This window comes from Grammomys surdaster, unplaced genomic scaffold (assembly GCF_004785775.1).
Source record: "Grammomys surdaster isolate TR1022 unplaced genomic scaffold, NIH_TR_1.0 60, whole genome shotgun sequence".
In the NCBI taxonomy this organism is placed as follows: Eukaryota; Metazoa; Chordata; class Mammalia; order Rodentia; family Muridae; genus Grammomys; species Grammomys surdaster.
This window is the reverse complement of record NW_021604562.1, coordinates 6,374,515-6,399,383: the sequence shown is the minus strand read 5'-3', so window position 1 is coordinate 6,399,383 and position 24,869 is coordinate 6,374,515. Positions and strand designations below refer to the sequence as shown.

Genomic DNA, 24,869 nt, shown 5'->3' with positions numbered 1-24,869 from the left:
TATATTGTAATGTGTACCATTTTGTCAGGTTTATCTCTGTTTTCCCATAGTATATTGTAAGCTCCTTGAGGGCAAGAATCGTGTTTTCCTCAAGATTTTCATCCATAGGCTACTCTAGAAACCAGTCATGGTGTAGGTCTCATGTGTAGGTGTGAGTGAACGCATGGCTGCTGTACACATTTGTCACTGAGTGAATGGGTTACTAATGATTAACATTAGGTAAAATCAGAATATATGCATTCAGAAAATGTTATTTCTTTGGTCTGTTTATATTTATTAATTTGTACCCTGCCTACTTTCAAAAACGGATTTGAGGTATCTGCTTTGTTCACATGTGGAAATTTGTTGTTGATCATTGTATATGGCATATCAGAATTATGAAACTAAATGTATCTAAGTAATATAGAATAAACATAAATCTTTAGCATTTTAAAACAAGTGAACATTGGGATTTTGACACCATTGACATGATCAGTGCCTAATCATTCTCCCTGACTTTTAATTCCATCATTTTCCATTATATTCGAATATACAAAGCTACATACTTGCTGCCTGTATATTAATAGTCCTGCCTTGGTTCAGAGCTTTACCTTGTTTTATGTTTCTCTAGTCGGCGTGGTACAAGCCTAATGGAAGATGATGAAGAGCCAATTGTTGAAGATGTTATGATGTCCTCAGAAGGAAGGATTGAGGATCTTAATGAGGGAATGGACTTTGACACCATGGATATAGACTTGGTAAGAAACATCCAGAAGTAATATTTTTCCTGTCTAAGTCCCTTGAAAATAAAGTTCATTATTTCTTAGAGAAAGATAAAATAAATTCTACAAAAATGTTAAAGTCATTTTTGGGGATTTAAGTATATGAGAAGGGATTTAGTCATGTGTTGAAGATGCTAGACCTTAGTTTGATACACCTGTGTCACATAGGGAAAAGATTCCTTTTATATCCAATATTTCTAGTACATATTTGTTTTAAGGTTACTTTCAATGTATTAATTGTTTTTAGAACATGATTACCATGAAGTTCTCATTCTCTGTCTCTTACACACACTTTATCACTTTATTCTGGGTCACTCAAATGCATAAGTATGTAGTTTAAGATTAAAGTTAAGAGAGAGTTACGTGTTTAGGTTAGCTTGTAAAATGCTGATTACATGGGAAGTCCAAGGCGCATTAATATTGATTGCATTCTTTTCTTAAAGGAAAGTTAAACAGGCTGAAAACACTGTAGTGAAATCGATTTTTAAATTATCTCAGCTGGGCTGGTGGCTCATACTTTTAATCCTAGCACTTGAGAGGCAGAGGCCAGTGGTGGATCTGAGGGCAGAGGCCAGTGGTGGATCTGAGTTCATGGCCACTTTGATTTACAGAGCAAGTTCCAAGACAGCCAAGACTACACAGAGAAACCCTATCTCAAAAACAAACAAACAAAAAATAATTGTTTTAAATGGTCTAAGGCATATTATTTTTTTTCAAGGCATATTATTAACTGGCTTGCAAGGTTGTACAAAAGTTCAGTTTCTGAAGGCAGGAAGAATTTTTTGCAGTAATAAAAATTGTATATTTACATTTGAAGTCAATTTAGTAATATGTAAAACTATAAAGAACTTTTATTTTGCTTAGACTATAAAAATCAAATAATACTCAGTGTTTACATTCTAAATTTTTAAAAGTTGAGTGTGTTCACACCAGTTTCTAAATTTTCATTATCAAATATACTTTTTTACATTATTGGTAGAAACCCTTTGTTGAGGCAGACTTTTGTGTTGAATGTTAAGTAAAATTAAAAGTAACTTGAATCTTGAGAAGATAAATATATAAAATATTTTTTCTTTGTTTTGAGACAGGGTTTCTCAGTGTAGTCTTGGCTGTCCTGGAACTCAGTAGATCAGACTGGCCTTGAACTCAGAGGTCCACATGCCTCTGCCTCCCAAGTGTTGGCACTAAAGGCATGTGCTACCCCCAACCAGCTTAAGGTTTTTTTTTTTTAAGTAACTTATCATTAGGGTTCATGCAGTATACTCATATTTCATTTTAAGCAATAATCTCATTTAACTTTGTGAGATAGATTGAGATGATAGAAGATATTAAAACTTAAAAACTCATCCAAGGAGAAGAAATCCCCAAATTGATAAAGGGGAACTTATAACAGGCCAAGCCCTGTGGCTTTGGTATTTAGTATACTGCTGGGTATTCTTGAAGGAAGTGCTATGTTATAAGATACCATTCAAGAAAAATGATATTAGAAGAGTGATTTTTTTAAAAGTAAAGTGAAAAGTATGTATCTGTTTTACTTTCAAGACTTTTTCTACTAATGAAGTTTTTTGTGCTTATAACCATTTCGTTTTGGTGGGAAGATAGGATGTTGGCAAGTAATGATTGAAATATTTTCAGGTCTACTTGAAAATCACATAGACTACTCAGAGATAACATTTATATGAATATGTTTATTTACTGTTGGTTTATGATTATCAAAAATCAACTTTTTCTCTTTTTTCTTAGCCACCATCAAAGAATAGAAGAGAGAGAACTGAACTGAAGCCTGATTTCTTTGATCCAGCTTCAATTATGGATGAATCAGTAGGTTTAATTTAAATATGTCCAGGAATTTTAAATCAAAACTTTACACAATGACTTGATGCAGTAGTAATAAAAAGTTAAAAGTACTTTGAAATTCTTGACCAACTGGAATTTGAATGTTAAGCATTTAACATTCCCTGTAACTTCCCTGTAAGTTTGGGTTGTCTTTTGAGGGATTTCAAGTGAAGGAATGAAACAAATCCAAAATGTATTTAAACAAGAATCCTTTGGCATTTCTATATGGGCAGAATAAATAGATGAATAATTATAATCTGAAGTCACGGTAGAAACTGAAAACAGAACCAGTAATAGTAGCACACTCACTAGTAACTGCTGCACTTTGGTAGCTGAGAGAGGATGGTGAGATAAGGCCAACCTTGACCACAGTCTCAAAGGAAAAAGAAATACCTTAAGGGTTTAATAATGAAGCATGAGATTGAAAGAGTTTTTGGTGACCTCTCCAGATAGGTACTTTACTCTGTTTCTTTAATACTTCATACATACTTTCATTATGATAACCACCATGCTGGTATGGTAAGATAGGTTAGCATATATACTCGTTCTTGATAGACTAGAGTCCTTGAAGCAGTGGTGATTATGTTTGAGTTCTGCCTAACATAATTATTTTGTTTAGTCAAATAACTTGCATATCTTCCCATCTCACTTTTTTGTGTTAACCCACTAGTGCTGCTTCCTCCCTATACCTAACTTGGGTAATTACTGCTCTGTGTTCCTTGGTAGTGTTATCTTCTACTTACTCATTTCCCTACTCTTTAGACAGATCTGAGAAATGTTTTGACAAACCATATCATATAATATAATAATAATTGTTTACATAACAAAAGCTTTACAGAGAATTTTATTAACAGAGCATCTTATTTATTTAGTGTGTGGTGCTGGGAATTGAAGATGGCTCTCACATATACTAGGCAAAGGCCTTATCACAGAGCTATGTTCTCAGCCCTTTGGGAGAGGTCCTTTTAAATTCATTTATTCTCAATTTCTAATGTGCAGTTGAGTCATCCAGAGATCTTTTAAAAATACAACTAGATTTTTAGGTCTGGAGTGTGGCCTGAGGTTATGCATCTTTAACAAGTGCTATTAATACTTCTGGTCTGCAGGCCATTCTTTTGAGTACATGGCTCTATAGCAAGAGGCAGCCTAACCTACCCACAATTTTATAGTTTAATTGTATATTTAATTCTATGGTATTTAAATGTATTTAAAGGCATTAGGGCATTAATTTGATCACCGTTACTGCCATATCTACTTACTAAAACTAAACTAAGATCTTATTTGTGTGAAATACCAAGAAATGTTATTAGGAAGTTGAAATGAGAAACTATAGTTAAGATGTGGCAGCTAGAGCTTTCCATATTTCTAATGTATTTATCTAGTGCCATGACCTTAAATAATTGTTTTCTTCATCATAAAATGACGCTTGTCAGAGTCATAAAATTAATGAAACACCCATAAGAAACTGCTTCTGCCCATTTTGACATTTAACATGTAAAGAAAACTATAGCTTGATGGTCCAAAAAGAATAGGTACCCAGTATTTATCAACTACAACTTTATCACGTTTTAATGTATGTTGAATATTGAGAATAAATAATATCCTTTTTGATTTGATGTTTTAGATGCCTGTGCTAATAAGGAAATAAGCACATGTATATATGTAATTTTATAGTATTACCACATGATGGCAGCAGTCACATAACTGAGTGTTCAGTAATCTTTCATGATTTGGGTACCTTTCTAAGTCTTTGACTGTTAATTTTCAATTTCCATGACTTGAAGAAATATCTATGTAGTTCATAGTGTCTCAATCATAACATAAAAAACAGAATTAATCGAAGATATTGAATGCAAAAAAGTCTTCTTACAATAAATACATTATAATTAAAACTATGATAAATGTCATCAAAATAGTAAAACTAGAATTTGAATCCCTTAATCCCTAGTTCTCAGATTCTCTAACTCAAAGTGAAGTAACTCAAAGCACTTAATATAGATGCATCAGGCTGCAACTAAACAATTCTTAACTATCTGTTAGGTTATGATTTTCACATTGTCTAGTAATGGTAGTATAGTAATTATGCATGTATGTTTTTGGAGTTGTATATGCATAGGATTCTAGTTTAATAGAAGTTTTCTCACCTAGAAACAAAATTGGTTTATCTCCTATGATACGGTCATTTCCTGTTGGTATTTGTTTAACACTCTAAAACTTAATATTGGAACTTTGTAATATATGTTTAAGTATTTATTAGTGATGACATAAAAAATAGGTCTAATGTGTTAACTCAGAAAACATTGCCACTAATGTCACTTGTGTCAAACTTCTCCAACTAGAGTTATCTGCAGCATAAAATTAGAAAAGTGCTCAATGTACCACAGCTAATTTAATATTCTAATGGGGAAGTCTGGTTATAAGCTACTCTGTTAAAAACAAATGAATGTCAGGTGTTCAGGTGCTTCCTGATTAAGCACTATATTTGAAAAACACCTTAGATCATCTTAGTAGCACACTCTACATTCAAAATTGACTAGTGTGGTTGGTGAGATGGCTCAGTGGTTTAGAGCACTCCCAGCTCACATGTGGTAGCTAACAACTGCCTGTAACTCTAGTTCCAGGGAACTTGACACCTTCTTTTGGCCTCCACACACATAGCATTCATATGATGTACACATATACGTGCAGGCAAAAATACTCAAACAAATAATTTACCTTTTCATTAGTAATTAGAACTCTACTTATTCAAAGTTATAAAGTGTTTTGACTAGAAGAAACCTTTAAACATCATTTAGGCTTCTTTAATGGAAACATAATAACTCCCCAACTCTGGACTCTAACAGAAAACCTAAGACTTCTTAGAGAAGCCAGAAGGACAAGCGATGAGAAGTGCAGAGTTGTCATGAATGTGCAACTCCTTTTTGTTTTTGTTCCCAGAGTCTAAGCACTTTACTTACACTACAACAGTACACAAATTTTCCTTGTCTGAGAATAAACAGTCCCTTCAGATGAAAACAATTCATGAGATTCTGACTTCTTCTGAAGTGAGAAGTCTGAGCCATTAGTGATCTCAATCTCAGTTTCTTCTGGCTTTGCTAACTAGTCTCGCTCATTTACAGTAGCCTAAAGTTTTATTTAACTGGTCTAATAAGTGCTAGAATTCTAAATGAAACATTTAACATACTACCTACAGTCAAAGTTATGTGCTGCTCGAGTGTTTTAGTGACAAGTTATCAGATTTTGCCTACCAATCCTGTTCTAACTAGAATGTACAAGCAAAGCACCAGAATAACTCATTTTACTACCCTTAGGTGCTTCTTAAAGTGTTCATAACTGTGACTAGATTTTATAAAGAAAGCTTTTTATTCTTTTATGCAGCTGCATTTTTCTTGATTTTTTTTTTGTTTTTCATGTTCAGATAGATGCTTATTTTAAAAACCACCTACTTGAGGGTACAAATGAGACTTTCTTAAATTCTTTGCACTGAACCCATGCTAGAAGGATATACTTGGAACTACATTTGTTGTTTATTCAACAAATGTTCAGTTAGGCTTGAGGTGATTCTATAACAATTACACCAGAGTCCCTACTTTTAGTCATATTTGTGAGTTAATTGACATGTTAATGAATACTATTGTTATTTTATTATTGATTAATGATCACTATTTTTGTTTTTATATATCTGAAGAGATGTTTTCAGAGTAGCTTTATTAATATTTTAGCATAACAATGGTTAAGTATTATAATATTTACAGATTTTTATTAAGAAATGAATGACTATTTTAACGAGATTTTTTTTCCCTCTCTCATTAGGTTCTTGGTGTGTCAATGTTTTAATACCAGTACACATTTAAATCTGTGGTGAAGTCATTTTCTAAGTGGAAGAGGAAATTTTAAAGTGTGGTAGATACAGTGAAATTCTGTACAGATTTTTCTCTAAGGAGAATATAACATGCTTATGCTTACCAAGATGAAGTGCATTGAGGGGCAGTTTTGTTTGCCTGAAAAAATAAAGGACAAGTAAACAATTTGATGATAAGCTACAGTTTTTCTTAGAAAGTAAATATTTTATTTATGCGCTGTTAGTTGGCTTTTAAAGGAATTATTTCATGCTTTTTTAAAAATATATAACAATCTGAAGAAGTATTTGGTACAGATAAGAATCTTCTCACGTTTATTTACTGGTTGTACTAAATAATGATGACCTCTGCTGGATTTCTGTTTACATCCACGAAACAAAAGTTGAGGATGGATTTATTCCCTGAAAGTGTAGGATAGAATTGTTTTTAGCATTCTAAATTTAAATGCTTAAAACATCAATCAACAAAACTTTGTTTTAAATGTTGTAATTGTGGAAAAAAGTTAAACTTATAAGCAGAACTTTTACAATTTTTTCATCTAAAATGTATTTTAAGATATTTTTAAAATCCAAGAGCTTCTGTATACTTTTCAGAAATAATCCAGATGCAGTGAAATGCCAGAAGGTAACCAGTCTCGAACATGCTTAGCCCATAGCAGCCCTGAAAGTTTGCTTGTCCTTTAAGATTAAAAAAAAAAAAAATGTAACGTTGTGATATTCCTTCCAGTAGTGCCACTGTATTTTGTCTCCAAATAAAAGAAGCTTATTGTAGTATGTTTGCAGAAAATTTAAACAAAAATTATACAGCTTATTAGAGTGTGGGAATAGGGATCTAAATTTTAAATAAAATTATATATATATATAAATTGGTGCTGATTTTATAATTGCGCAGTTTGTTTAGTTTTTTCTTACTTTTAAATTCCAACTTAAAATTATGAGGTTTCAGAAATATATTGAAAGTTTAACAATGTTTAAAAATAGAAAAGCATGACTGTTCATGCTTTAAAATGATTTTTAAATTTGTATTTTATATTGTTTTATCTATCTGTCTTTGCAAGCAGTCTTCAGGTTAAAGATACTTCTAACAGGTTACAGTACATTTCCTCTGTATGTAAATTAGATGGGATAATAGAATTCATAACCCATAATATTCTTTGAAAGCTAAGCTTTAAACTTCATTTTATGTCCTTTCACAAGTGAATTAGTTTAAAACAGAAAGTGGCCACTTGCCATTTTGACATCAACTCATTTTGCGAGGCTTAGGCAGCTAGACATCGTTTAAAACAAAATATTAACTTATATTACATGTATATCTATCTTTTGTCAGTCGTCTCTCAGTTCTTGAGGTATATTATTTTAATCATTCCATGCCTTAATATGCTTGCAATACAAGAATATCTTCAGATGTGTGAATACCAAAAGGTTTCTGGTTTTTCGAGTCAGGAAATCAACAAGCATCAGGCTGTGGTAGCCAAAAAAACCATAGGTTAAATGAAAGACCATAAAATACATTTGTTTTATTAATTCATGGTTAACAAATAAAACCAGACCTGTCTAACATACAAACATTGTTGTGTGCAAACGTATTGCATATGTTCTTTTACACACCACTGCATTTCCTAGAACTGCGGAGAGGACTGTATATATGATTTGAAACCTAGGTTGATTTTTTTCTCACTCTTGAAAGGAGTATTTCTTTGTGAAAGCAGTTCTTCCAGCTTTGTTTTGAACCAGCTAAACTGTTTTCTATATTACTCTAACCTGTTGTCCTCCACATTCTATTGTCCTAATTGTACTGTTTGCTGATTTGTATTTATGTCTTGAGACAGTAACTTTTTGAATAAAAATAAACCTACAGTATGTTGTATGCTTTATCTCTTGTAATCAAAAGGGAAGGGTGGTTCTAAATGCTTTACAAATTATATTTATTATCACACTCCAATGTGTTTGAATGGGATTATTATAGAACACATTACCAGTTTATATTTTTAATAAATCATATACATTTTTAAATGTGACTAAATCCCTAGTTGGGTTTTTTAAAATCTCACCCTGTAACCCTTACTGCTTTCATTTCATCTGGTATAGATTAAGCACACCTTGAAATGTCTACCTTGTTCATTTAGGATATATTTGAATGCCTACTGTGTCAGATGTGTGAAAAGGGTTTTCCATCCACAGTTCAGTGTCAAAAATACAATCATTAAGTTTGAACTAAGTGCTAGGACAAAAATCTAGCAAGGAGTCCTGATTTAAGGAAATCTATTTTAGATAATGGGCTCATGATGTGTGAAAGCCGGCATTTGAAAAAGCATTTTATTATTGAAAATTGTCACTTCTGTGCGATAAAGTTTCCGTTGCACTTTTTAAAAATTACTTCTCTCAGTGTACAGTGTTCATTTTGATTGATTTGTAAACTGTGCAAGGAGTCTTTTGGTCATCAGTGATTCTAAACTAAATTTACAGAGTGGTAGGTTAGTATTGCTGGCCATTGTTTTAAGTAGTTTACATGTAATGACTCACAAATCTTCATGACATGAGACCTGTTAGTATCCCCACTCCCTTATTTTCACAGATCACCAGGAAGTGAATAAAATGAGTCATAGCAAAGTTAGCAAAGCTTATACAAAGATGACTGGGTAATCAGTTAGGGGCTGGTCTTCAGACCTAGACTGTCATGCTGTGCTATATCCTGCAAACTGTTGAAACTGTGAAACTGAGAAATGTGTTGCAACCAGGTGTGCTGGCTCATGCCTATCTCTAATCCCAGCACTCCAGATACTGAGACAGGAGGATTACTGCAAGTTCAAGAGTAGCCTGGCCTACATAGTAGGTTCCAGGATAACCAGGACTATACAGAGACTACCAAAAGTGCAAAAGTTACACAAAGGTAAAATGGCATAGTATTTGTTATGTCATGTTTCTAAAAGGAATCTACTTGAATATAAAATTGAGTGGTGTGAATAAACATTGCTTGTAATATGTTATTCAGCTGTAACATGTTATTATTTAACTTGAAACATACAAGTTAAACATAAGCTCTGAGCCTTTTGAAGTTTAGAAGTTGGGATGTTGGAATAAAAAGGATAATTTAAGATAAATTTCTTCAATGTCCTTTTACAAAGGGAACTCAGAAAAAGTTCATAAGCCAACAGATGACTTAGCAGGTAAAAGTCCTTTGTTGCCAAGCCTCATATAACCTAGATTTGATCTGGACTCACATGATAGATGGACAGAGTAAACTACAAAGTTATCCTCTCACATCCGTATATGGATGCATGCCTATGTGAATACACATACTAAATAAAATTTGTAAGAATTTATATGGGTGAGTACTAGGTCACATAGATTATTCTGGCAGTTGTAATGATTCAGCAAAATAAAACAGCCAAGCATAAGGAATATTGATATGAGGAAACTTTATGAACAATTTGATTAAATATCCCTTGACTTTTATCAATAATTTTTTTTAACTGTCCACTGCTGCTTGGGTAGACACCCAAAGGACCAGAAAGATGGAATCTGTTTTTGACATTTTATACAGTTCCTAGGACATAGGACACAGATGCAACACTTCTTACAAACTGGGCCAGGTATATCTTGAAAGGTGCTATGGGAGGCTCTCTCATAGTAGATTTGCTTAGTAGATTTGCCTTTTTTTGTAAGGCAGGTACCTCTTGACATTTTACATAGAAAATATCACATACCAACAAAATTGGAAAAAGTTAGTGGTTAACATATTTTGTACTTGATATCAGTTCATATCTTCTCTGTGAAAGCTGTCTCTGTTTCCAAGCAAATGGCCAAACATGGGCATACTTCTCTTAACTACTGCAGCCTACATATCTTTAAGCACTTAATACTCAATTTTTATTTGGCAAATTATATGTGATAAGTATGCAGACTAGGTTCATATTTGCTATTTTTAACGAATGCTTAAGTATTTAACTTCAGTCCTTATTAAAGATACTGAGCATCACTATTGACTCAGTTTCGTTACAGTCTTTGGCCAATCTGTGCTCCCATCCCTTTGATACAGGTAGCAACTTTTTAAGTTTCTCTTAGACCACAGATTAAACTTGACTGTTGTAGAATGTCATATAAGTGAAGTCATACTGTGTTATCTTTATGTATAAAATTATTAGCTTGGAATATTTCTGATACTTATGCATGTTTTATATGTGAGAAGTTCATTCTATTCCTGGATTATATTCCACTGTAAACATAAAGAACAGTATTAATTCACTAGGCACATATACTTGTTCCTACTTTTTTCTAATTATGAACAAGGAAAGCTGCTATTTAAGTTGCATCTTTAAAATTAACAAGTGGGTCAAATGAAATAGGAGTGAAGTAACTAAGACTGAGAATTTCTAGTCAAGAGAACAGCAAAAGTGACCCTCCTGTGTATAAAACCTAAGTGTGGGTGAGATAAGACAGGGGGAAAGTGTTCCCTACCCAGTAACTTCTACATTGTAGAATTTAAAACACTAACAGTTAATTACTTGACTCTTAAAGGTTTTGGCTATTTAAATTCTTTAAAAAATATATCATGGTGAAGCATGCCCAGGACTCAGGAAGCAAAAGGTTGCTAACTCCCTGTGTTCTAGAACATCCTTGTCTACATCATATATCTAATCATTTGGATGTCAGTTACTTATTACATACATCTTGATGTTTTGAAATGTCCATACATTGTGAAATTTGTAAGCCAAACAGGGTTTATTACTTTTGTTATGAGAATACTTTTGATGCTTTTTCAGTGATTCACATTGTCATTTAAATGAACAACATGTTATATTTGCAACAGATATTTAACCATTTTCTTGAAACTGCATCTCCCCAGACTCTGGGGATCGATTACCTCTTGGCTTCTCTGAGTTTGTTTGTTTGTTTGTTTGTTGGGTTTTTTTTAAGATTCTACATAAAAGTGAGATACCGTCTGTTCTGTCCTTGTGCTCATGTCACTTGAGATAATGTCCTCCTATATGCTCTTACAAGTAGCAGAAATGATGAATCCTAATGGTAGGTCTAATTTTTTAGGGCCATCCACAATATATTCCATGAACTTACTAAGTTATACCAAGCACTGACTAATATACTTCTTGGCCACTTGTGTATTGTTATTAAGCCTTTGGTGTATTTTAAAAATCAGGTTATTTGATTTTTTCTACTGTCTACTTGTATGAATTTCTTGAATATTTTGAACATTAAGGGCAATGTATAAATTATGAATATTTTTTCCCTATTTTTTTAAAATATAGCTCTGTTTTTCTTTCTATCTATCTGTCTATTTATTTATTTTGAGACTGAGTTTCTCTGTGTTGCCCTGGCTCTCCTGGCTTCAACCTCAAAGATCCAATTTAAAGATGTGTGGTACCAGTGCCAGTTTTATTTCTTATGTTCTTCAGGCCATATGCCCAGACCGGTATCCTGGAGAATTTTCTCTTGTGGTTTTTGGTCTTGAAATTCTAATCCATTGTAAATTTACTTACTTATTTAAAACTTATTTAACTTTATTTTTTATGTGTATATGGGTGTTTTACTGGCCCGTGTGTGTACCACTGAGTCAAGAAAAGGGCATTGGATCCCCTAGGACAGGAGTTAGAGACGCATGTAAGCTGCCATGTGGGTACTAGGAATTGAACTGGGATCTTTTAGAAAAGTAGCCAGAACTCTTGACCCACTGAGACATCTCTCTGGCCCTGTTTATAAATTTATTTTTATATAATGTATCAGTTTAGGGTTTAGTTTCATCGAAGATAAATGAATATCCAGTTTTTCCAACATTGTTTATTAAAATGACTGTCCTTTCTCCATTGTGTGTTCTTGTACGTCAATCATAAAAGTGTGCAGTTATTTCTGGCTCTCCATTCTGTTCCATTGGTCTTTGTGTCTGTATTATGTTATTTTAATTACTGTAGGTTTTTTTAATCAGCTAGTGAATACCTTCAGCCTTACCTTTTTTTTCTCCTAAGATTACACTAGCTATTTGGAGTCTCTTATATTTCCATATAAATGTCACAATTGCTTCATTCATTTCTGTAAAAAAAAAATGTCGTGAGCATTTTATTACAGATTATGTTGTTGCTTTGGGGCTATATGGGCATTTAAATTAATACTTCACATCCATGGCTACAAGGTATCTTTATACTTAATTGTGTTTACAGTTTCAGTCTTGTATAGCTTTTAGTATACAAACTTTTTACCTCTTTAGTTAAATATGTTCCTTAGTATTTATTAAATTAATGTGAGTAGGGTATAGGTTGTGGGGGTTTGGGAGGGAAGGAATGAGAGAAAAATGAGTCCCTAGTGCCACAGGAGATGTGTGGAGGTCAGAAAATAACTTGCAGGAGTTGGTTCTCTCCTTCCACTGTGGGTTCTGGGTATTGAACTCAGGCTTACAAAGCAGACCTGCTGTCTACCTGGTTCTGCCTTAGTGTGTTTGTAGCCAGTGTAAATTAGTATTGTTTCTTTGATTCTTTTTAGTTTGTTGTCAATATAGAAATGCTGCTAGTTTTTCATTCTTAGAACTTTACAACAGATTTTCACTGGCTTCTTCCATCAAGGTTTTCTTAGAAAAACCTATGTGTAGTGATAGTTGAACTTTTTCCTTTCAAATTAGGGCACCTTTGTTTTTCTTTCTACCCATTGCAGTGTCTGGGACTTTCAGAACTCTGTTGAATAGAAGTTGTAAGAATAGGCATCCCTATCTTGTCCTGATCTGAGAAAAAAATGCTTCCAACGTCACATTATTAGATATGGTTCATTACAATGATGTTATTTTTATTATATAAATTATGTATTATATAAAATATATTTCTATTTTATATAATAGATATAAGCCTCCTTTGTTTCTAATCTATAATTTCTACATGGTGAAAGTACAGTATTCAGGTTTCATTTGCATGAAATGTCCTTTCCATCCCTTCACTTTCAGTGTGTTTATGTCCTTAAAGGTGAAGTGAATCATTTATAAGAAGTATCTTGCTCATGACCAAGGCAACTTAAAGAAGAAAGAGTTTATAGGGGACTTACAGTTTCAGAGAGTAAGTCCATGACCATGATGGTCTGCAGACAGACGGGCATGACATTGGAGCAGTAGCTGACAGCTTACATCTTGATCAGCAAGTATGAGGCAGGGAGAAGTGGAAATGGCATGGGCTTTTGAAACTTCAAAGCCCACTCCGAGTGACACATCTCTGATAAAGCTATACCTCCTAATCCTTCCCAAACAGTTCACCAACTAGGGAACTATGAGAGTCACTCTCATTCAGGCTACCACAGGCAGCATATGGTTTGGATTTTTTTTAATCTATTAAACTCTGTGACTTAATCAGAAAATGATAGGTGAGTATCTAGTACTGCCGTCTTTTCATTTGTTTTCTGATGGTTTTGTAGATCCCTTGTTCTTTATCTTACAGTCTTTTTGTTAAGGAGTTTTTATCTAATGGTGTGTTTTGACTCATTACTTTTGATTCTTTTGGCTATCTGCAGTTTTATCTTAAAAATATTTCAAGTTGGTTCTTTGATCATGGTAATAAAATGACTATCAGTAAAAAAAGTCAAATAACTTATTTGATTTCCCTGTGCACAGAAAGTTAATATCTGCACTATTCTCAGCATATCTTAATTGCCTATAGTTCTTTTTGTCTATGGCTGGAGCTCATGGGATTTCCCTCTATTCATGTTGCCAATGGTCAGGTCTTATTTAAGACAGCCATTTTGATGGGATTTCGTGGCTGTAGCTTCTCTGACATTTCTAGAAGACAGTCTCACAGCAAACTTCCTCATTCTCTGGCTCTAAAATCTGTCTGCCCTTTCTCCCTCAGTGTTCTCTTGTCCAGTCCAGCTGGACAATGAAGTGAGACCCATAGACCCTGTGGAGAGGACAGAGATGTGAGAGAAAATAAGGAGGCATAGCAAGTCAGGAAGTCTGATCAAGCTGGCAAACTTTTTATTGTTCACACAGGTTATATACTCTGAAAACAGGATATGGGGAGGGGCAGGAAAGGAAAGGGGGCTTTGTAGGTAGAGGAAGCTAGCTGCAGCTGTGGGGTCTAACTAGGTTGTTCTCACAAAGCCTTGCTATTACCAGGGGTTCTAAAAACATCTATCTAGCAGGATATTGGCTAAATCTAAAGATCCAGAGGAAGGGTTACTAAGGTGGGTTGCTATGAGGCCTTGTTTGAAGTTCTGAGAACTGACAAGTGAATCCTGGAAGGTAAGCAGAAAGAAGAGTAGTAGATAGGAGAGCCAAGGATGAGTGTTTGCCAAGAGTAAGGCCTTGCCATGGCTTCCCACATCTCCCACTTTCCAGTATAATAGAGCGCTGGAAACATGGAGGGGGAAGTAGAGGCCTGATCCCCTCTGAATTTTGGGCATTTCACTGAAGGGCTAAGCACTCCTTGGTTGGGGAGGCTGAGCCCCAGCCTCCCGGGGGCTTTTTCAAGGTGGGAAGAGTGACCTATGCCAACCCGTATTCAGTCAGGCATGTTTCTCAGGATCCTGTCTTTGAGTGCAGAGAAAGAGCTGTCCCTGCAGTACTTTGTCTCACACCCTCCAGTATCCCCCTTAACAGAGGTGGATCAATGGTATCAGTGGCGCCTTTAGGACATCCCACAAAAGCAGCTGCTCTAGGGAATTTTGGGGGTTTGAACTTTGAAGCACCATGTCAGGGCTGGTGCTTAACAACTTCTGGAGTGGGTTCATCATCAGAGTCCAATTTTAGGTAATGGACCTGGAGTGGCTTGGCTGCCGGGTTATCTACCTGGATTTTTATGAGAGTAGTAAAGTGAGAGAATGCCCAGGGTCCAAAAGAAATGAGCAAGAGAAGGCCAATGAGAGGTTCAAGGATAGAAGGCAGCAAGGTAGAAAGCCAAGGCGAGGTAGAGAACCAGTTCTTCTTTTACCGCCCCTGATTTATCTGCAAAGCAGGAGCACTATTCCTTTAAAGCGGCACAAAGTCCTTCCTGTTGGAGGAGCAAGAGATCTGGGCCTCATCTATTCTAGAGGACAACTTTAGCTAAAGAGGAAGGTGACTCACTAAGGGCTTCAATGCTCTGCTATAGCTGTCTAACATCTTGATCAATGGTGGCACTAAGATCAGAGTAGTAGCGGTTGGAGAGAACAAGGGAGGAAAACCAAGTCCCAGTGCCCACGGCCCTCAGCCCCTAGATGACTGCAATGGTAACTGCAATGATGGGCTCTCGCTTTTGTTGGAGGAGAACTTCATCGTGTCTTGAGAGTGAGGTCCAGGAAAGGTGCTCCTCTTGGTTCCATAAGTGGAAAAAGTCATCTGAGGGGTAATAGGCTAACCGCAGGAGAACCTGTACAAAAAATCCTTTGAAGCCTTAAAGGTGATAAAGTGTGTGCATGGAGTGCGTGCAGAGGAGCAGGGTCAACATGTATCCTCAAGAGGGATAAGGTAAAAGTCGCCTGTAAAGTTAAAAGAGGTTTGAGTCTGATTACATAAGCAAGCAAAGGTAGGAGGCAGCTTGTTTGCGGGAGTGGTAACACAGGTATCAGATCTCAATGGGGGATAACAATTCCTTCATAGAAAGGAGGTGGTGTTGGCATGCCAAAATTGATAAGCTGCAGAGCAGCCCACACTGTCAAGGGTGAAAAAAATTGAGGCTGAAGAGGGCATGTGAAAGGCAATTATGAAGGGGTAGGTGTAGAGAGTAGGGGAGGGGAGGAATGGCCAAGCTTAGTGAGCGTGGCTTTAAGAATCTGATGGGCTCTTTCCGCAATACCTTGACCTTGTGGGTTATAGGGAATACCAGAGATGTGTTTAATGCCAAGTGTGGCACAGAAGGTTTTAAAGCCAGATTCTGTGTAGCCAGAGCCATTATCTGTTTTTATGATCTTAGGTCGACCCATGACTGCTAAACAATTTATAACATGAGAAATAGCATGTTTGGAAGCCTCTCCAGCGAGGGGTGGGGCATAAATGAAGCCACTGTAGGTGTCAATAGATACATGAACATACTTGAGCTTACCAAAACTAGGAATGCGTGTCACATCCATCTACCATAAGTCATTTGGGAGCAGGCCTCTGGGATTAACCCCCAAATGTGTGACTGGGTAAAAAGGAATACAAGCCTGGCAGGTCTTAACAATAGCTCGAGCCTGTTCATGGATAATCTTAAAGAGTAGGCGAAGAGAATGTGTATTGAGGTGATGGAGGAAGTGAGCCTGTCTTGCAAGCTCGAGGATCAGGGCAAGAGGCGAGGTAAATGAATCAGGGTCTGTATTTGTAGAAATAGGGGAGAAGCCCCTGAGGAAACTTTAATATAGGAGACAATCTCAAGGAGAGGTAAGGAGTGGACAACATGAGAACTATCTGTGTAAATGTTGAGAGCCTTATGGGGAAAGGCAAGAAAAACTTGTAATATGGCGTATAACTCAATGAGTTGAGCAGAAAAATAAGGGGTCTGGAAGGTATGAGGGTCACTATCTACAACATAGGCAGCAATGCCATTGGTGGAGCCATCAGTAAAGACAAGTTCCACCTGTTTTAGTGGCTCTACTGGGGTCTTTTTTAGAAAAGCAAAGGGATGGATACAAGAGAACTGGAGTAAAGGATCTTCAGGGTAATGATTATCAATAATGTGTGAAAATTGAGCAAAAGCAATGCCCCAAGCATCCGAGGACTGGAAAAGCCAGTCAACCTGTTCAGCAGTGAAAGGAACAATGATAGAATCAGGGTTCTTAGCAAAGTACATGCAGGAGAGTTTGTGTCCCCTGGAGACCAACTGGGCGACCAGGGAGGAATAGGTAGGAAGAACCTTGGCGGGGGAAGAGGGGAGAGAGACCCAAAAAAGGAGGGACCCTATCTTGGAGTGGAGGGATAATGGCTCTGCCAAAATGCTCCAAGACAGGAGTGAGGAGTAGCACAAACAACAAAAAACAGGGAGTGTATGAATTTGGGCAGAAGTCTGGGAATTTATGGCATTTTCTATTTTTTGAAGTCAGGAGCTGGCCTTGAGGGTGAGCTCTCGGTGGGGGGCGGGGGGTAAAGGATGTGAATCTCCCTTAAGTAGATCATAAAGAGGAAGCATTGTATCAGGGGAAATCTTAAGATAGGAACATAAAAATTGAAGATTACCTAGAAGCCTTTGGAAGTCATGTAAAGTCTTGAGGGATGAGATTTGGAGCTCCAGTCTAGGCAGGAATATCCTGCCAGAGCAGAGCTCATATCCCAGATAACTAAAGGGTTCAGAGAGTTGTATTTTTTCTGGAGCCACTTTAAGATTTGCTGTTGAAAGGGCACAGTGTAATTGTTGGAAGCAAATTAAAAGGTGAGTTTGGCAGTCAGCTGCCAGAAGGATATCATCTATGAAATGAAGTATATATACATCTGGCCAAGCATCTCTGACAGGTTGTATAACTTGTCCTACAAACTTTTGGGCCAATGTGGGGCTATTGGCCATACCCTGGGGGAGAACACGCCAATGGTAGTGGGGTGTGGGGGCCTGAAAATTAGGCTGTGGTAGGCTGAAAGCAAAATGGGCACAGTCTTCAGGGTGCAAAGGAATGTTAAAAAAAAACAATCTTTAAGGTCAATAATAACTTTGTGGAAACCCTGGGGGATGGCTGAAGGATTTGGGAGGCCTGGTTGCAGGGTCCCCATAATCTCCATGACTTTATTAACAGCAGGAAGATCTTTCAGCAATCACCATTTACCTGACTTTTTCTTGATGACAAAGATAGGGGTATTCCAAGGGGAATTGGAAGGGACGATGTGTCCTGCCGCCAGCTGTTCCTGCACTAAGAGCATGGCAGCCTCTAATTTCTCTTTGGTAAGGGGCCACTGATCAACCCAGATGGGGGAGGAAGACCTCCATTTTATTTTGTCTGCATATGGGGGTGCAAGAATGTCAACAGCCCCTATAGAAAAGGATATCCCAGACCAAAGCAATTGTTTCTTTGGGAGACCTCTACAGGAGCGGGGATCCCCTGTGAATGTCTGCCCAAGCCATGTCCTGGAGTGTAGCCCTGATTCATCATAAGACGAGTTACAGTATCATTCGGACTAAACATGACAACTCCCATTCCTTCCAAAATGTCACGACCCCAAAGATTAATAGGCAATTCAGGAATAACAAAGGGTGTAGCTAGTCCAAAGTGTCCCTCCTCATCGGAAAAGCGAATGGACTGAGAACTAACCATGGGATCCCTGGAGTGTCCAATTCCCTTGAGCTGTGTGGTGGAAGCAGTCAGAGGCCAACTGGGGTGGGGGGCAATGTTGCATTGATATTACAGTGACATCTGCCCCTGAGTCCAAAAGGTCAGTGAAGGCTTTGCCATTAAGATAGAGTGTCATCAGCTGGGCGGTGGTGGCGCACGCCTTTAATCCCAGCACTTGGGAGGCAGAGGCAGGCGGATTTCTGAGTTCGAGGCTGGCCTGGTCTACAGAGTGAGTTCCAGGGACAGCCAGGGCTATACAGAGAAACCCTGTCTTGAAAAACCGGAAGAAAAAAAAAAGATGGAGTGTCATCGTGGGCTTAGCCCTGGATATTGGCTGGACCCAAAACGCCTCCTTAGATGGTGAGGCAGAATCTTCTCTATTCTTAGAATCTGCAGGGGCGTTGTCTTCGGGGGTGTGTTTTTTGCTCTGAGGGAACAGAAGAATTTGCTCAAGGGCTTGGCCCGCAGGAATATACACTGGGGTTTGAGTAACAGACACTAACAGTTTATATTCAAGGGAGACATCAGGATCAAGAGTCCGAGGGCGAACAAGAATGCCTTTTTAAGGGTGGCCGAAGCCTTTCCAATAATTAGCCCAGAGAAACCAATAGGGAGAGGTCCGGGCACCCCTGTGGGTAGAAGACGTGGACCCTCCTCAGGAGTTAATATTGCGTCGGTGGTGGAACAGAGATCCAATCTGAGGCTATTTTGTGTGGCTCGCTAGAGGTCTGAAATGGATTTTGAATAGACAGGGGAATAAAGGGTCGCCGTCCCCCGTGTGCTGAAATGTACCTGGGGGGTGGAGGCAGGGATGAACCCAATTGTCCCGGGACTCATCTGAGATTTGGGGGGCCGGAGGCTGCCCCCTGATCAAGTTTCCCGACTCACAAGAGGAAAGTAGATTGCCCTGTGTGTTGGTGCAAGAACGGCACTCACTAGTCCAATGGCGCCCATGCTTACACCCGGGACAAACGGTAGCAGGCTGTAGACGGATAGTAAGAGGAGTGCCAGATGGAGGGGTAGATGGCAGCAGCCTAGGGGTCACAGCTGGTCTGGAATGAGGACACTCCTGAGCAAAGTGGCCAGGCTGGCTGCAGTTGAAGCATGTCCTATTAGGCTGCCCTTGCATGCCCGCCCTCATAGCCAATCCTATCATATGCCTGGAGCCTATCCCTGAACAAAGGTGGACATAATCGGAAAGGGTACCCTTACAATGATATCTCAGGGCATCCTGACAAGCTGGGTTAGCATTTTCAAAGGCAAGTTGTTTAATAAAGGGGCTATTGTCTTCCTGAGGCCCAAGGAGGCCTTGAGCTGTCTCCTCCAAGTGGCTAACGAAAGTACTATAAGGTTCCTTGGCGGGAGTTTCCTCCAAGCTCCCACTGCTGCCTGGTGAACCTGAACCAAGAAACCAGATGTATAACGTCTCTGGGCATTGTGTGTATTGTAAGGTGGTTTGCCCATATGTTTGGCAGCTGTCCAATCATGGGTATCAGGGTTTTTGGCTTTATGAAGGGCCAGGTTACGAGCCGGTTCTTGAAATTCAGCCTTCCATAATACATAATCTCCTCCCTCTAGTGCACCGTAAGCCAGCTGAAAAAATTCATTTGGAGTTAACCAAGCCTCAGTAGAGGCCTCCAATATGGCTAAGGTAAAAGGGGCCGTTGGACCATATTTAGATGAGGCTGATTTAAGGTTTTCAAGAATTGACAAATTAAGAGGAGTATACACAAGTGTATCTTGGTCTAGGGTCGGCCTCTCAGGGACAGCTGCAGCCACAGAATCCCCGTCATCTTCATCCTCACTAATAGTTACATCCGGGTTAGGATTACAAGGGTGAGCCTCACTAGAAGATGAAAGCAGAAAAGTGAGTGTGGTGTGAGGGGCCTTTTTAGTTTTCTTCTTAAGGGACTGGGGCGCATCATGAAAGGAATGTTGGCCTGGGGGAGGGGGAGATCTGCTAATTGTTTATCTAGGTCATGAAGAGTTTTTAAAAGTGAAAATTGTTCCTGGTGATTATGGACCAAATCTGTCAGGACACACAAGTCGGCAGTAGCTGTGGAGCGTGCCTGCAGGAGGGGGGTGTTTGTTAGAAAAATTTGATCAAGAGGAGGAGATGGATAGGGTGGCGGAGGATAGAAAGTGAGGAGAAATTGATTAGAGAGTGGCTCGGGATTTTTGGAAGTTGAAAGAGCCACAGTTTTCTTGAGCGGGGGCCCAGTCTGGATGGATTGTGATATGGAGCAGCCTCCTCGTCAAGGGTTAGATCTCCCAGATCAAAGGGTTCCTCTCTGCCTTCATCCTCGAGACCAATCACAGAGGGATAAAGAGGGGTGGCTTTAATGGTCTTAGTGGGGAAAGTTGAAGGTACCTTTTGAGAAATTTCTACAAGCGGGGGACCCTCAGGACAGGAATTCTGAGAGGGTGGTCGCGAACAAGGGGATTCAGAGGAAAGGCACGAACTCTGACATAGGGCCCTCTCTCCCTCTTCAATGATATTTTGAACATCAGGCCAATTACTGTGGGTCTTTGATAGGTCATGAATGAGATTCCAGTAACTAAAAGCTGTAACAGGGACCTTTTCTGGACCAAAGATCTTATAATAATCTTGTAAACAATCACCGACTCTCTTTCACTTCTTCTCATTAATAGTTCCTTCTTGGGGGAACCAGGGACAAAAGTAAACCAAAAAATCAAAAATCCCTTCAAGTCTTTCTCTTCAACCCTGGCTCCCTGGGTCTCAAAGGAATCCTTAAGCCCTGAAATGAATAAATCTTGCTGAGAAATATTATGACCCATGTCTATATAACGCACCACCTGATTACTCACCAAATGCCCGTCTCAGCATCAGGGAACTACCAGAGTCCTGAATGCCGGCTCTGCTGCCACTCGAAAGTGGGGTGGTGGTTTCCTCTGGGGGTCTCAGAGCCCCACGCTGGGCGCCACTTGTCCAGGGCAGCTGGACAATCAAGTGAGATCCTTAGACCCTGTGGAGAGGACTGAGATGTGAGAGAAAATAAGGAGGCATAGCAAGTCAGGAAGTCTGATCAAGCTGGCAAACTTTTTATTGTTCACACAGGTTATATACTCTGAAAACAGGATATGGGGAGGGGCAGGAAAGGAAAGGGGGCTTTGTAGGTAGAGGAAGCTAGCTGCAGCTGTGGGGTCTATCTAGGTTGTTCTCACAAAGCCTTGCCATTACCAGGGGTTCTAAAAACATCTATCTAGCAGGATATTGGCTAAATCTAAAGATCCAGAGGAAGGGTTACTAAGGTGGGTTGCTATGAGGCCTTGTTTGAAGTTCTGAGAACTGACAAGTGAATCCTGGAAGGTAAGCAGAAAGAAGAGTAGTAGATAGGAGAGCCAAGGATGAGTGTTTGCCAAGAGTAAGGCCTTGCCATGGCTTCCCACATTCTCTGAGCATAAGGTTCGGGAATTGTGTTACAAATGTATCCGTTGAGTTTGGGCACCGCTGGATCAGATGTTCTCTACCATTTTAGCCAGTTGTGATTTTCTGTAATAGTCTCCATCTGTTGCAAAGAGAACCAACCATCTTTGAAGAATGAGAGCTACATTTACCTATGGAAATAAGAAGTATCTGTTTTAGTAACTTAGAGGGAAAAGGATAATAATAATAATAATAATAACAATAGCAACAACAGTAAAAGGGTGTGGGGGTCTGTGTCTGAACAGAGTTCCAAAAGGAAGAAACAAAAATTGACTAAGAAATATTTTTTAAATGTACATCATCCTTAGCACTTAGGGAAAGGAAAATCAAAACAACTTTGAAATTTCATCTTACTCCAGTGGTAATGAGTGAGATCAACAAAACAAAAGACAACAGATGTTGGCAAGAAAGTAGGAAAACTTTGAATATGTCACCCCAGTTTTCTAGATTGTAAGGTTTCTGATAGGCAGTCTGCATCTAGACTGATTGAATCTGTATATGATATGCTGCCTTTTGTTCCTTTCAAGGTTTGCTTTTTATCTTTATTCTTAAAAGTTGGATTACAACATACTATTTTTCATTATATGGGTATTGACTTGGCCAAAGTACAGTCAGTTCTGCCATCTTTTATACGTAGTTTCCAAAGTTGATTATCTTTAGCTCATATGAGGGTGGGACACAGGAGACTGCTTTTGGGAAGTCTTCATGGTTTATTCTTGTGAGTGGCAGGAAGCAGTACTCCTTCATATCCTGTGCTTCTGAGTCTGCCTTTGGATTCCTGCTTGAGTTCCTGCCCTGACTTTAATTTTTTTGTCATGGTGTTTATCATAGCAATAGAAAGCTAGTGCAGAAGTTGGTTCAGAATTGTTGGTTATTGCTGTCACAAATACTTGACCATATTGTTTGGGGGCCTGTTTGGAACTTTGGAACTAGAAAAGTGCCCAGAGCTTAGTGGCCTGTGGTAGCTTAGAAGGTTAAGAATGCTCAAAACAGTACAGGCAATATAAATCTGGCTTGTGAAGTTTTGGAAGGAAGTTGGGAATCCCTCAGATTCTATCAGGCTATGGTAAGAATCTTTAGCTTCAATAAGCTGAGACTGAAGAATCAGCTGTGATTAAGACCTGCACAACTGAAATGAAATCTTTACTAGGACACTAAATACTGGTTATCTGGGGCTGCAAATCAGCAGTGATTAACAACAGAGCAACATAACTGAGTCGAAATCTCGGAAGGAGTTTCTCAGGGTTGGCACATAAAGTTGTAATCTATAGGAGACTAAGGCTGACCCTCAAACTGGCAGCCGGGCTTGGTAATGTATAAAAGTCTACTGGGTTTGTTGACATAAGAGCTGAAGAATTGAAGTAGTCATGAATAGAAGCTAAGGATTTGACATCATGTAGTAAGGTTAAGAATTTCTGAAGAGAGGCCAGTGATGAAGAGCCAACTACATTGCAGGGTAGACTTTTAAATTTATATACCTAAAAGAAGACTACTACAATTTTTATTGTCTTTCTCAGTTCACCATTAATTGGTAGACATTTTTGTTTCTTCCATTAATAATATTTTGACTGTAGTGCCAGTGATGTGTTTTTTCACTCTGAAACTATAGTTTTTGCCTTATAATTAAATGAGTCTGAAGAGATGGCTTAGCAGTTGAGTACTGACTACTTTTACAAAGGACCTGGGTTCGATTTCTAGCACCCAGCATACTTTACAGCTAGTAACCATCTGTAACTCCAGTTCTAGGGGATCTGATATCCTGATATCCTCCTCTGGCCTTCATGGGTATCAAGTGTATGCGTGGTACACAAATGACATGCAGGCAAAACACCCATACACATAAAATCTAAGAATATTGTGAAAAGATATGTCGAGTCTGTATGTGTGTCTTGTAACTCTTTCCTCTTTCACTATTTTTAATATATTTTTTATTCCTTGAGCATTTTATTGTGACAGTATTCATCCTTACTCTTTTTCTTTTTCTTTTTTTTTTTATTGGATGTTTTATTTACATTTCCTATGTTGTCCCCTTACCTTATCCCCCACCCACCCAGAAACCCCCAATCCCCTCACCCCTCCTCCTTTTTCTCTGTGGATGTAACCTCTATCTACCCCCCCACTCCCACCTCCCCACCCTCAAAATTCCCACCCCCTGGGGCATCCAGCCTTCATGAGGTCAAGGTTCTCTTCTTCCACCTATGCCCAGCAGGGCTCTCCCCTCTTATGTATTCAGCTGAAGCCCTGGATCCCTCCCTAAGTGCTCCCAGGCTCATCCTCACTCTTAATTCCTTCAAGATCCACCCCACTTCTTATTCCTTCTCCTTTTATTTCCTTTATTATTTTAATAACCTACAGAGTCCATGTGCTGCCCATGTACTCATGAGTATGCTATATCCACTGGAGTACTGACTACCTACCAGGAGCCACACCCATAAAGAAAGATGCTTCTTCTCTAGAAGCAGTCAGTTGTCCATAGTTCCTGAGCTAGAACTGGGGGCTCACGCAGCCCTTTCCATGCTGGCATTTTTACTTTCTTGCTCATGTGCAGGTCTTATGCAGGAAATAACAGCTGCTGTTAACTTCATTAGGGAAGTGGATCTATCATGTACAGTAGATACTGTTTCCCTTTGGTCCTCCCTCACCTCTGACTCTTTTCTGCCCCTTTTCCATGATGGTCCCTGAGTTTTATGGAGAACAGTGGTAAGAGATGCCCCATTTCTGTCTGAGCACTCCTCTGATACTTAGTGTCTGCTTTGATTCTTGCCTGATTTAG

At 38.5% G+C, this 24,869-nt stretch overlaps 1 protein-coding gene across 7 annotated transcripts in view; it reads left to right on the top strand.

The window, feature by feature from the left end:
* Positions 1–8,316, top strand: part of Stag2 (stromal antigen 2) — a 132,150-nt gene extending 123,834 nt beyond the window's left edge. For all 7 annotated transcript variants that reach the window (XM_028776684.1, XM_028774712.1, XM_028777976.1 and 4 more), the window contains 3 exons: positions 611–737; positions 2,505–2,582; positions 6,411–8,316. In XM_028776684.1, the coding sequence (XP_028632517.1) occupies positions 611–737; positions 2,505–2,582; positions 6,411–6,434 (229 nt within the window). In that variant the 3' untranslated portion in view covers positions 6,435–8,316. The remainder of the gene's footprint in view (positions 1–610; positions 738–2,504; positions 2,583–6,410) is intronic.
* Positions 8,317–24,869: the final 16,553 nt, after the last annotated feature.